The 14,710-nt window shown below is 36.1% G+C and overlaps 1 protein-coding gene across 1 annotated transcript; it reads right to left on the reverse strand.

Annotated features, from left to right (window-relative positions):
* Positions 1-392: 392 nt before the first annotated feature.
* LOC104521222 (probable E3 ubiquitin-protein ligase HERC4) lies at positions 393-12,895 on the reverse strand. Its single transcript, XM_010163152.1, has 6 exons — positions 12,670-12,895; positions 9,704-9,863; positions 8,222-8,298; positions 5,590-5,811; positions 3,990-4,081; positions 393-527 (listed from the first exon to the last, which is right to left on the reverse strand). The coding sequence occupies exons 1-6, from the start codon at positions 12,893-12,895 to the stop codon at positions 393-395; spliced, it is 912 nt and encodes a 303-aa protein (XP_010161454.1).
* Between the last annotated feature and the right edge of the window lie 1,815 nt (positions 12,896-14,710).

Here is a 14,710-nt window from a genome sequence, read left to right on the forward strand (position 1 = left end):
GAAACTGAAGTGCCGTACAGTGTCACGGGTATTTCACAAAACAAGTTACGATTCCAAATTTTACACTTATTCTCAGCGATGCTCATGTACCTCCCCAAACACACTTGTTCTTTAACAGAAAATGATAAAGTGACAACAATAAACAATACTTCACACTGGTTATTCACACTTTTGGTTTAGAAAAATCAGAGCCTCTCAAACGGTATAACTTCCTTTAGTTATTCTATTGAATGTTATAGAATCCCAGTGAGGTCTCTCAATCTTTTGTTAGAGACAATCTTGTCTTCCCTATCCACAAAGGGTAAGAAAAAAGCCACTTCATATTGCAATATATATTAAATTTTATACAAAACACATTATTTAAGATTCATACTGCTAGCACAGAATAGACCTTACCTGCCACAAGTTATTTGTGTCACAACACTTCCCATAAGTTCAAAAACTTTCCTTGGGTTTATCTCATGGCTGGTAGAGTTATGACCCAACTGACCATAGCCTCCAGCTCCAAATGTAAACACCCCACCTTCCTAAACAAATAAATTATTTGCATTACAATTATAGTATATCTCAGAACAAGAAACAACAGAATGATTTTGGAATTGTGGGGAGAGAAAATATACATGCACAAGAGGGCCCCAAGACACAGAAGGATCCACAAGTTAATTGCAGTTATGAGAATGTGGCACAGCTATCAAATGTTACATGTTAAATGTGTTCTCGTAATTTCCACATTATCATACAATAGTCCTGCCATTAATTTCTGTCATTAATAGATACTAATTCTAATTCTTCCTCTTTTCCAGTTTTCTTGATGAACTACAGCAGAGTATAAACTCACACTATTAAGAAAAGTATACTTTGGCTTTTAAATTCTGAATATAAAGTTTAAAGTAATTACTAAATAGGAAGCTGCCCTTCTCAGGCAGATGATGCAGAGTATGACCAAAATAGACAGCTTAATTATTTGAAAGCATAAGAAGCCAGAAAATTTCAACATTGTTGTAAGGCAGGTCACTTTTAAAAGTGTTTTTGATTAATTTAATCAATAAATTAACCAAAAACTTTAATGAAAGAATGTTAAATCAGAAACATTTTCAGAAGTTATACAACTTACCTTACAACAACTTTGTAACTTTCCATTTTCAAATGCTTTGAAATTGTAAAGCTGTTTCTTTCAATTCTACTCTGCATCTGACTGGACCTTTGCTGGGAATCATCATTAAAATGGCAGCCTCTGCTGACAAAAACCAACAGCCTCATTCACTGAATCAGGACAACAAATAGTGACAGGTTTTCCTGAATTTCAGAAGGACTGGAAGAATGCTCGCACATATACACAGTATTGTCTACAAGAGAGATAAAACAAGCCTCCTTGTTCTGCCTATCATGCAAGGGAAAAATGGAGTTATACAAATGGGTGACATAAATAATGTGTAGAAAAATTTACAGTAAATTCAATATATTCATCGTATCCATCAGCTTTAAAGCAAGTTTGATGTTAACTTCTACACATTAAAAAGGGAAAAACATTTAGAATGCAAGTTACAGATTGTCAGCTTCTTTACATTCTGTATTTCTCTAACCTCACATAATACCTCGATATCAACTTCAGGATTGCAAAATTGCCACTTTTTTTTTCCTCCAGTCAAAGTCAGAGAATATTTTAGGACAAAAAGCAATTGTTTGTGAACAGTCTTTTCCTTTCACTGTAGAAAACTGAGTGTGTATAAACAACAGAAGTATGACCACATTTAGGCAGATCATATTCTTCAAAACAACTTTTCACTTGTTGCAGTATAAAAATTCAAACTAAAGCATTAAAAAACCCCACACATTTTCCAAAAGTCAATTAACACATATTTTTATTCTTCAGAAATAAAACATCAAAAATAATTACTTTCAAAATTCTAATGCCTTCCACAATGCAATTATGAATTCAGATTCAGACATGAAATGGATATTTAGTCATTGCACAAATCTTGATTGGCCAGAATTGTTTTCTACTGCTATTAGCAGTAAGCTTAAAATATTCTGTTTATAAACAGATATGTTTTATTCAGAGTGATGAATAACAGGAGATGTCAAAACAGTACTGATAGATACCTAAATGCTGAAGTCTAATACAACTATCAAAACATGGAAAGAAAACTACAGAGTCAATCATTTAAAGATGTGGATGTATTGTTCTACCCACCACAAAACAAAAGTAATTCTCATCACTTGATGCTAAAATGAGTATAAGAAAGAGCACTAGCATTATACATTCTATGTTGCTCCTCAAAGTTTCCATATAACCTTAAAAAGTTAAAAATAAGACTCCAAATGATGCATTTGGTCAACAGTCACCTATAAAGCAGATCTGACACGTTTCAGCTCTCTATTTTAATCAATTCCTAGATCACTGTACGAACATGCAGTACTGACACAGAATACATAATTTTTCTGCAAACTGTCCTCAAAATAAATGACCAGCTTTTCATAGAACCTCACACTACAATATTTACTAGTGGATTCTGTACATCTTCAATTTCTTCTATTGGTTTGCCAATCGTATGTAAATAGCTGCTCACAACAGCAGACAGAAGAGAGGAGTGATAACATGAGAAACAACCCTGCAGACACTAAGGTCAGTGAAGAAGGAGTGGGAGAAAGTGCTCTGAGCTTGGGGCAGAGATTCCCCTACAGCCTGTGGTGAAGACCATGGTGAGGCAGGCTGTCCCCCCGCAGCCCATGGAGGTTAACGGTGGAGCAGAGATCCACCTGCCTGCAGCCCATGGAGGTCCATGGTGGAGCAGATGTCCACCTGCAGCCCATGAAGGACCCCACACCAGAGCAAGTGGATGCCTGAAGGAGGCTGTGACCCTGTGGGAAGCCCACAATGGAGCAAGTTCCTGTCAGGACCTATGGCCCATGGAGAGAGGAGCCCACGCTGGAGCAGGTTTGCTGGCAGGCCTTGTGACCCCGTGGGGGACCCGCACTGGAGCAATTTGCTCCTGAAGGACTGCACCCTAGGGAAAGGACCCAGGCTGGAGCAGTTCAGGAAGAACCACAGCCCGTGGGAAGGACTCACGTTGAAGAAGTTCATGGAGGACTGTCTCCCATGGGAGGGATCTCATGCTGAAGCAAGGGAAGAGAGTGAAGAGGAAGGAGTGCCAGAGACAACACCTTATGAGCTGCCCACAATACCTGATCCCCATTGCCCTGCTCCACATGGGCGGGGAAGAGGTAGATGAGTCAGGAGATAAGTTGAGCTCAGGAAGAAGGGAGGGGTGGGAGGAAGCTGTTTTAAGATTTGTTTTTATTCCTCATTATCCTACTCTGACTTTTGACTGGCAATAAATTAAATTAATTTCTCCAAGTAAAGTCTATTTTGCTCACAACAGTAACTGGTGAGTGATCTCCCTGACCTTATCTCAACTCACAAGCCTTTCGTTGTAGTTTCTTTCCCCTGTCCAGCTGAGGAGGGGGAGCAATAGAGCAGCTTTGGTGGTCACCTGGATCCAGACAATGTCAACCCACCACAAGAGCAAACAGCAATTCACTAAGAAAAGTCTGAACAACCACACACCCCAATCCACCAGCATTTAATTTAAATTCAGAATTAACTTGATCTGATCAGTGATAACAGCAATGCTAGAAACATTACAGTCAGAAAACAGCTAATCTCTTCAGGATACACTAATGTAAAATTTCAGTATCTGCATCATTTTAATAATGCAATATACACTGTCATAAAAAAATACTGTATTTTCTATGCTCAGCTTCCTCAAATCTGACAAAAAATTATAACTACTGAAAGATCTCCTGCGTTTGGTAAGTTTTTGCAAATATTCAACCATTCTTCCAGTGATTCCTCAATTTCATCCAATAAACTTTGAAGAAATTTTATGCAATAAATTTTCTTTATTATTTTCAATTCAGGTAGCATTTTCCTGAAAACATAAAAAAAAAAAAAAAACAAAGCATAAACATATCTTTAAACATTGTACCTTTGTAAGGGCAGCAGTATGATCTTCTCCACAACATAGATGAACAACCTTCTGAGTTCTCAGTGACTTCAGCAGCGTAGGAACATACCTGTCTGAAAGTTTTAATACAGCAGTAGATCACTTATTTTTAAAATAAAAATCAGAAAACAAATCGTTTTGCTCATTGATTCTAATTTGGTTCCAGTCAAACAAGCACTTTAAATTTGTTAGCCTAATGCAATCATTGTGACTGAGTTTATGCATCTTTGAGACACAAGTGTTATTACAGAAAAACACAGGCACTACTATACTGAAATGCTTCAGAGCAAATAGTTTAATTTTCATCATATGTCAATAAAGAAATCATGAAATATGGAACAGTACATTAGACCCATCATTGGCCAGGAGAAAAGAAAAATGTATGACAGCTGTTTTGAGTTGTTTACTTTTATTTTTAAACTGTTCCTGTAAGTTGGTATCAGTTGGTTATAGTTCAATATTACTAAATGTACAGTAGAATGGAACACTGAGTAATTATAGGAAGCACAACTAACTTCCAACAGAAAAAAAAAAAAAAAAAATCAACTTTGTCATCCAGCTGCACAAAGGCAATTTTTTGAAAGTGTTAATGCTAATGTCTTCAAATTTGTCAGGTATGTTAAGATGCCTGGAAGAAGCCCTGTCAAGACATAAAAAAGAGATTTTACTGAGAAGCGATGCTACACAGAAAACTGGGGTCATACATATTTCAAAGAATATGTAGAAGCAGCTGAAGTCTCCCATGAAAATTTGATTTCTTAAAAGTATGTGTAATTTTACTACATGAGTGTGACCAGAATTAAAGTGTTAATTTAGATACACATTTTAACTACAACACATTTTTCTTGTTTTAAATGGTGTTGAGAACAATGAACCAGTGAGAAAATCTGAATTAATGAAACTAGCTATAGATTATTCTAGACTAAACTGTGTATTGCAGGAACCCGACAGAGTACTCTCCCATCTTGGAGCCCTGTGCGCGGATAGTGTGCACGTAGCATAATACAACTAACAAAGAAACATTTTTTTTTGCCTAGCCTAACTACTTGCTTAAAATCATTAATGAATACCAACACCCTAGCAGAAGAAATTTTGGAAATGTTTAGCTGAAAATAGTGAATGATTACCAAAAGTGGCCTGAGAAAGGCAGATACCCACATGGCAGTAAAACAATGAAGATGCCTTAAATGTTTCTACTAAGAACAACCAAATAGTTTTGATAGATTACTGGTTTTGTCAAACAATTTCATCTATCTAAAATTCAGTTAAAACTGTAACTACTTCATCATATCTTAATTCAATCCCATTCAGAAAGTTAAGTCACATAAAAATCTAGAACAAGGAAAGAAAACAAGTCAAGCAGGCTAGAATGCCAACAAAACACTGTCAGAACTTTCACTGCAAAACAGCTGAGGGAAAAAACTCTGTATCTTCCTGGTGTAAACCCACATGACATCATCACTCTCCAACAGTATTCAACAAAGGTTTGTTCTGTCTGCTCCTCTCCTAGCAATACTGCTGTCTTTAGATTCACACACCAAGATCTTTAGCATGAAATGTTACTGAAGTAATGTTTACTTACCATTATCATCATTAAGACCCAGCTGCCCAAATTTGTTGCGTCCCCAACCAAAAATGGCTCCAGAAAGAGTTAGAACAAAACTATGAGCTCCTCCTGCTGCAATCTGCGCAAAAGGGATTCCCAGCAGAGACTTAATCATTTGTGGTGAGTTTTGTTTTTTATACTCATAACCTAAGCCCAGCTGGCCATATTTATTTTGTCCCCAGGAAAACACTTCACTTCCTGTTTGAAGGGGAAAAAAAATAAACAAGAAGTACAGTCAATATAGTTTAATAACATAAAGTTTATTTACTGTAAGAAAAGCTAAAAGTTAGACAGTTACTCTTAAAATATGTTTGAGTTTGTAAATGCATATAAATTACTGACTTTTAAAGCTAAGCATTCTCATGTAATTTGCAGACATTCAAGTATTTAATAGGACCAAAAGTGTTGAAATCACATTCAAAATCCCCAAAACTACTCTTAACACTCCAGCTTCAACAATTAGGTAAGTTGAGTTTGGTTATTACTAAGCAAGATGCTCTTCCATTGCTGGGAGTTCCACTACTGTATATATTTTTATGCAGAGATCTTGTTGAGGTTGCATACTGGGCATGCAAAAATTTCCAATTTCCTATCACAAGGTTCATTTAAGCTTTTATATGGTAACATACTTAATTTTCACATACAATTTAAGTGACATTTTAAATTTTAAAATATTGTATCAATCATATGATCAATGAAGCAAAAAGTTTATAATGTCATTTGATGCCTTATAAAGAAAAAAAACATTTTGAAGAATCACAAATCAGAAGTATTTATGTTAAAATTGTCACCAAAATAAAAATGTTCTGCTGAACAACCAATGTTTTGCCAAGGTATTTACTATCCCGAAGATCAACACCTAATCACAAAGATATTTTGCTTTTGCTGATACAGTATGTTTCAAACATTAACATTACCTTCAAGCAGTCATGTTTCTTATGTCTCTCCTACCTCCATCTTTCCAATGATAGTTTTATCAAGATAGAAAACAATTAAACCTATTCCATGGGGTACAGGTCTCCCAGATTTTATTTATTTATTTAAACAACAACAAAACCAAACTAAAACCAACCATAAAAAAAACAAAAACCAAACCACTACTTTTATTAAAAAAAAAAAAATCTTCCAACACCAAAGAAATCCTATGCCCATCATTTATAATCATGAGCTAATTCACCTGACCAATATCCCATATCTAGATCTAAAAACACTACAAAGTCTCCTCTCAAAATGCCTGATTCAAGTAAGTTCATATGATTCTCCTCCTTGTTTGCAGCTATTTTTAAGGTCATAACTGTGACTGACCTTGCTTCATTGCAAGTATTTCTGCAGGTTCTCCTATATCCAGAAAACAAACAAACAAAAAAACCACAAAAACCCACCCTACAATGCATGTAAAGAACAGAAACAGAGCTGCAAATCCATGAACTGGCAATAGGAGAGTGATGCTGTACTTGAAGCTTCTATTTAAAACACTGAGTGAATTTAAAATTAAAAACTCCTATTACATACTTGCACCTTTGACCAACAGAACGCTTAACAGCACAATTTTGACACTCCCCACATTCTACTGCTGATCTTAACCCAGGCAAAGGGTTATTTCTAAATCTCCATCTGCCTGTCCTGAAAACAAAGGAATCTTACTAGGTTATAATAGTAAAGACACCTGGGAATACATAATGGCACAGAAAACACTCAGTATGAGCCCACAAAAAGTCATGTACAAAATCAAGGCACATATATAATCAGTATAAACTATTACATTTAAATTAAAAAAGCCCAAACAAACAGCATACAATTAACACACATCCCTCTCCTTATTTAGTTTATATTTTAACTGCATATTGTTAAGAAAAAATGTCAAGTTTAACAAAAATTCCAGCCAGACTGTATTGAGCTTCCAAGTTTCCACTAATCCTGTCCAGCAGTCACTTCTTCCAAATGGAAGTGTTGGCCACAAATGACCTTTGTCACGAGGAAATAAACAAGCAGCAAATTTAAATTCATATTCATTTCTGGATAGCTATACTAACTACACATCCACTAGTTTTACGAGTGATGTCAACTAAGTACCTCCTCATAGCCCCAGCAAACTTTTGAAGACAGATGTTTAAACCTTTCAAAAGATCTGTTGTAACATGATATTACATTTTAACTATAGAAGCACCAACAAAACAGGGGCTTTGCAATAGAAAAGCAGGCAACAAAGTAACTGCCTGCAAGCCTCAGTAACTTGAAGTTACAGATCAAAATAGACTAGTGACAAAGTGGCATGCTAGCAGGATGAAAAAGCAATTGGACCAAAAAAAAAAAACCAAAATAGAGAGAAACAAAAATTAATCAGAAAAGGAAATTACATGACCGTAAGATGATAAAAGCCTAAAAAGCATAAGAAATAAAGCAGAACAACATATTTGTTTGAACATTTAGTCTTTAAATTCAAGCTTCCATCATTAAATTGCAGTTTCCCTACCAACCTGAAATCCCAGCTGTATTAAGTGGTAGTATGTTTTAAAAAAACATTTCCTTTTTAAAAAAGACAAAATGTTGAAACCATTAGAATTACTTGGTAAGAAATTACGCAAAACTTCAGAAGAATTTGGCTTACCTTTTGAGAGTGCTAGTGAGTGATAATAACCACAAGCAACTTGAACAATTTGGATCTCTGATAAGCTTTTAATATTTCTATTAAGAAAGAAAACAGAGAAAGAATTATGCTACTAGGTCATGGTATGAACTATAAAGCCATGCCAAAGGGTAATAAACAAAAAGTGAATCCTTTCCACTAAAGTATATATGAAACTAATTTAAATATCTTAAGACTTTACTAAACAGCTTTTAATCAAAGTTAAGTCAAAACTGCTTCTTTTCTAACACTTTCAAGGACAGGTTCCGTCTCATTTTCAAATTAATAAAGTCAGTAAAAGACCATAATGAAGAATTAGGGACGCTCATGTGCTAGGAAGGAGAGGTCACACAGTTGAACAGAGGAAATGAATACTAGATACAAGAAAATTATTCTTACTTTCTAGTTTCTGAAAGAAAAAAGGTTTTACAATCTTCTTCATATCAATATTAAATATAAAGACTGAATTACATTCTTAAAATTTTAACACTCAATTTTTCATCTCTATCAACATTAACTTCAGTCAAAACATCAGTTTACAGAACTGTTAAGTATTGCACAATATTATAAAGTTGCAAATACATACAAATGTACATTAAATCTAGAACACTTTCAGCTTCTGATGAGAACAACAGGGGTTTCTAAAAGGCTTGTGGGCTTTTAAATTTGATAGGGAAATAAATAACCTTTATATTAGTTATTTGTATCCTTCATATTTATGTCATAGATAGCCACAATAAAGTTATAAGTTATTAATGTTCCAAGAAATTGTTACTTTCATACATCTTTTACCCATGTAAAAAAGAAAAGTAGAAAAGAAAACCTCATGCTTGCAAACATATAATCTTCACTGCTACAGACAGTTCCACCGATTTCAGTGAACCCATTAATTGCAGTAAAAATGTGGATTTCAGCTAGCTGGAATGCTTACAGCATTCTGCAAACAAGCAAGTGAATCTGGCTAGCATTCATTTTTATAACTAGAAGGCATATTATTTGATCACAGCTAAAAAACCTCGGGGTGAAAACTGAAGTACAAAGATCAGATAGCAAACGTACCTTCCTCAAATGTACTCCCACAACTGGTTTTGAAATTTTAACATTCTACTCCTCTCTCACTTCTCTTAAATGGCAGTTATCAATCCCCATTTACATTCTTAAAATACCCATCCTACTTTTCCAACATAACTCTCATTCTTAGTAGATTACTATTTTAAAAAACCAAACAAACAAAAAACCAAAAACCAACAAACCCATAACACACTTCTCACATAAGCTGGCTTTTTGAGAAAGGAAACTGTCTAAAGCATGCAAGTGCCATAGCTAAAATATAATTAAAAACACACATTAGAAAGTGTAACACCAGAATAGCTTAACCAATGCGATTTAAGTAATTTAAAAAAAAAAAAAATGCAACAAAACCCCCCCAAAAACCCCCCAACTTATATACTAATTATTTTTAACCTGGGCACTCTGATGCATTCCTCTGTTCCCGGTAAGCCAAGCTGTCCATCAGTAGCCAGCCCCCAAGCATATACCTGACCCTTGTCATTTAATGCAAGAGTGTGGGCTTCTCCACACGATACAGCTACAATATTTTGGGCATCCAGTGCACCAACATGTTCTAAGAAAGAAAGAAAAAAAAATTGTTAAAAAGACCCAAAAAGCTACTAACAAGCTTGTGTTGTTCAGAACAGTCATACTCAGTACTAAGATAGCAATTGAAGTGATACAGAAGTAAGCCCAGAAGTCTGTCAAAACACCCTTTATTTAAATTTACAAGAATGCTTTTCTAGGAGAAGTAAGTAAAATTTAACACCCCAAAGTAACCAAACAACAACTGTATGTGGAGCAACAAACAGAAGTGCACAAAAACTGCAGCTCGATCGTAATGGTTCCTTCTAATCTTGACATCTGAAAATGAGTGCAGAAACTCAATTAACATTAAGGTCAAATAGATTATTGTCAAATGACTACATGTGTAGACATTATGTAAGAGGAAAACATTCCATCACAGCAAATTAAATTCACCTATTCATTATTAACAAAAAAGCCCACAAAACAAGGCAGGGTAAATTAAAGACTAAAGCTACTGATTTTGCAATAAGCTACACAATGTCCTCTTTATAATGCAAAATACTGTAGAAATAGATCCTAAAAAGTATTTTTTCTAGATATACAGTGCACACCTCTGAAAAGTAAACACTAAAATATCTGTGATTTTTCCCAGTAGTCTGCATCAGTATCTTTAAATATGTTTGGGAAAACTCAAGGTTTGCTTTTGTGCTTACAATCTGTGATCAGAAGTCTAGTGTTTTCACTGCAGCATCAGTAAAGTGAAGAAATATCATCAGGGCCTATCATTAGGGCAGGAATTTTCAACAGTCTCCTTAAATAAGAGCCTGCTCAGACTTTTTATGCCCAGTTTTCAAACATATAAATTCTAGTCCTGCCTAAGAATGGCACACCACTGAAAAAGCCTGTGTATCATCAATGTAACATGCACTGTAAACACAGCCTAGCAGAGCCTTCATAAATTTCAGAACAGTAGCTAACATGACAGGCACTCAGTTTCCAAAATAAAGTAACCCAGGCAGCGGACAGAAGTTCTTTTTTTTTTTTTTTTTAAAGAGCTGGTCTGATTAAAGAGGTTACCACTCCAGTTCAGCCCACTAGGGCCTCCCCAGCTCTGTCAGTAGAAGAGGTCATGTAAGCACTCTCCAGTTCAGGCATCAGCATGCAGATTAGCTCGGGCTATCTTCACCAGCTGCTAAACTACCCAGGCTGACTTGGCCTAATATGGATTAAGGAACATTCACACAATCCCTATGGCAAGAAGAGCCCTGTGGGGAGGAAAGAGGGAAAGCACAGCTAAATAGTGCCTTTTTGTGCAGTCAGCAACAAAATTATCTTCAGTTAGCAGAAATACATTCAAAAGAGGGCATCCACCCCTTTGTAAAGACACTGAGGCTCTCTAGACTGCACAACTGAAGTTATCCCAATACACTGACTTCACATTACAACATTCAACAGTTCTGTTGGTAACCTCTAGAAGAAAAATCAGGGAGGACATTACAACCCTCATGACTGCTGTGTCTCAGCACGTTAAAAAAAGATTTATAGTAGGTGTTTGTCCATTGCATATGAAAGCTCATACAATGCTGTTTTAAAAAAGAAAAAAAAAACAACAAAAATTAAAAGTAATATATTTTTGTTGTAACTTTTAGATTTAAAAGACAATTCAGCATCATTTTCAAAGCAGGTAACAAGTATTCAGAGCAAGTTTGACAAGCTGAGTTTCTATTCATGTTCATGAAGCAGATGTTTGCACAGGATTAAAGTTTATCGGTTTTAATATCCATTTACTGTTTCCCAATAGAAGTCCAAATTAGTTTTAAAAGTTACATATCAACTACACAAAAAAAAAAATCTTTATCTGGCACCAAATCCAGAACTCTGAATAAGAGAGCTACTAAAGTATTGCCTAATGCCTTATTTCCATCTGAAATATTTGTATCAATTATTGTGCCAAGTCTCTTGTAAAACTGTTATAGCAGTGATTAGAATAAACTCGTACTAAGCCTTTTTCAGTTTGCTTACGTTATGCTGTAAGTACTGTCAGAAGCACAGTTCCACAGCTCTCAGTAGCACACAGATAAGACTCACACGCACAGCTCTGAAGGGAGCCCATGTGCACACTCCTCTGCAGTCCCTGAAAGATGTTTACCCTCTTCTACTATAGAACTGCACTAGCAGGAAGCAGAAACACACATGTAACACAGATAGAAAGAAAAAAGCCCAAAGAAGTTTTACATTGCATCCTTCAGGCTTTTCCAAATCCACTTCCTGTAGCACTGCATATGCTGAAAAGTCTTTTATCAAAGTTTTATTTTTAGTTCTTAAAAAATAAAAAAAAATAAGAATATAGCTTAATCAGATCTGCTCTACATCATATATTAGACCAGGAAAAAAAACCCACAGCATGTTTCTCAACTATGGTATGCCAAACATTCATTTCTACCATATTCCAGTAAGCCAAATCCATACATATAGCTCAACGCTAATCCATGTATCGAAGCAGGTCACCTCCTCCTGAGATTAAAAACAGCCACTGAGTCTCCTATGGTCTTAGGTAAAGTGATTCCACGCCGGAAATAAAAAATAGCGACACCATGCAGATGCATGTCAGGCAAAAATATGGGGGGGACAGCCATGTTTCACAGCTACTTGTTTCCAACTGCCACAAGATGCAATTCAAGCAAAGGAACACTTTTCAAATTAAAAATATGCCCATTCTTGGAAGCACTATTGTGTATACAATTCAGCATGTGCACAAACACTGGCAGTCTTGGGTTTGACACAGCATAACTGAACAAAAAATACATGTACAACCACACACACTCTCCACAATTCACCACTTCTAAACTTACCGGGTCTTTTCCTGGCTTTTTCATGCCCTAGTTGTCCTAGATCATTGCATCCACATGTATAAACAGTCCCATCATCCAGGACGAAAACAGTATGTCTCAGTCCACATCCTACATCTCTGACTCTTTTATTTAAGAAAAAGTCACTTTTTCTGGGTTCTAAAACAATCTCTTCATCAATTCCACCCAATCCAAGCTGTCCAAAAGATGCATTTCCCCAGCACAGCATGTTTATGCTTCTCTTGATCACACAGATCTTCTAACTTCACTCTTCCAGAATATCCCTTCTGCGTAGCTGTTTTAAAAAAAAAAAAAAAAAAAAAAGAAAACATGCAGGTTTTCAGTATTGCCCCTAACGCTTCAGTTATCGTCTATATAGCATGTAATCCACAAATTCACTTTCTATATATCAATATTTTGAAACACTGAACAATTTTTAAGAGTGTGATTTACTTTCTTAGACAGTGTTTACATTAACTCTGCAGTAAAATGCTTTCCTTCACATTTCAGATACAACTTTTAAGATGCACAGGTCCTTGGTTTTATAAAAAGTTGTTTCAAAAAATTTAAAAGTATCATTCTTTGTAAAATTTCTCTAATCTCTAATCCAGAACTATACAAATGGCAGTCACAACCAACTCCAGCCTCAAACATCTTTTAAGGAGACAGTACAGGCTAGTTTCTTTACACTAGGAGTTGCATGACTCCTAAAAATACTGTGTATGGCCTCAAGATCATCCCCAAAAACAACACTTGACTCATAGCTTGGAAAAAACTGGTCAGCTGTGATCAATCCAGTTATGTGACACAAAGAATAGCATGATGTGTCAATCATTACATTTAAACAACTATGAGTCAACTGAACTTACAATTTAAAATAAAATAAATAGCTGATACTCAAGTTCCCAGTCTTGCACCGCAGTCAACACAGGTTACAGCTTCATAGTTACTCTGCAGTAACAGGAGGCTGCATATACAAACTCTCACCCCTAATGCCTAAGTTGCAGTTACCAGTACCTGTGCTGACAGACTCTGCACCCATCTGGAAAGGATACAAAGCTACACTTCTCTTTCATTTTCAGTATTGCAGGTGATGAAGAATTTACAACAATGTTTTCACTACTATTTACACTACACTTCCATGACAGCAAGTTTTCCCATATTTTCAAAACAGTTTAAATACCAGTGCAATACAGTGTAAAATTGCTATAAATTTTCATCTGTGGCCATTATTCGGAAAACAACGTGAATAATGGAATGTGGAATACAATGCACTACAAATGCAGTCTTACATTCTGCAGGGTCATAACGCATACAAACCACCTAAATATAAAACTGCTCAGAGAAGCCAGCCATCAGTTAGCATCTAAGCATCACATAAACCAAAGCCAGCACAAGATGAACTATTTTTTCTCTGCAAAAGTCAAAATGCAGTAAACAAGCTTATTTTAGTGATGTCATTAAAAAAACACAAGAAAACCCAAAACAGCCAGACAGCTTAAAATATATTGCATTCTGTTTACCTATCTCAGGAGATGATGCATGATCAAATATTTCCCTAGCTATATCCTACCACATTCAGAAGGGGACATCAAAATGAAGAACTCTTCGGTTAAGACATAGCTACGCAACAGCAAATTTCACACTGACTGCAATGCAAGCTTCAACCTGCAACACAAGAAGTTAGAAAAGATGTATGATTATAGTGCTTCAGGACTTCTGCAGTCAAGATTTACCTCCCTCTCCAGTGGGGCACAAAGAAATAAAATTCCCCGCACTATTAAAACAGATCTGCATCTCCATAGGAAGTGGGGGGGGGAAGGGGGTTGGTTTTTTTTTCCTTTTAAGAGTCAGTAGCCAAAAAGTTCTGCCCTTAGATGTCAAACCACGGCAGCATTTTGCCCCTGTATGCAGTCACGAACGCCAGCTCACGTTGTCAGCGGCGGGACACTACCGCGCATGACGTCACGAGCAGCCCGACGCCAAACACAGCAGCGAGGGAAGCGCCCAGCTCACGCTCTGCTGGCGCCAGGAGAGCGAGTAA

Source organism: Antrostomus carolinensis, unplaced genomic scaffold (genome assembly GCF_000700745.2).
Source record: "Antrostomus carolinensis isolate BGI_N321 unplaced genomic scaffold, ASM70074v2 scaffold22762, whole genome shotgun sequence".
NCBI classification, from domain to species: domain Eukaryota; kingdom Metazoa; phylum Chordata; class Aves; order Caprimulgiformes; family Caprimulgidae; genus Antrostomus; species Antrostomus carolinensis.

Bases quoted from the DNA above. Each gene is read 5' to 3' on its own strand.
- LOC104521222 (XM_010163152.1), bottom strand. From the start codon at position 12,895: ATGCTGTGCTGGGGAAATGCATCTTTTGGACAGCTTGGATTGGGTGGA. The intron at 9,864-12,669 runs GTAAGTTTAGAA...TTTCTTTCTTAG, and splicing joins AAAAGCCAGGAAAAGACCCG to AACATGTTGGTGCACTGGAT. The intron at 528-3,989 runs GTACAATGTTTA...TTATTTGTTTAG, and splicing joins ATACTGCTGCCCTTACAAAG to GAAGGTGGGGTGTTTACATT.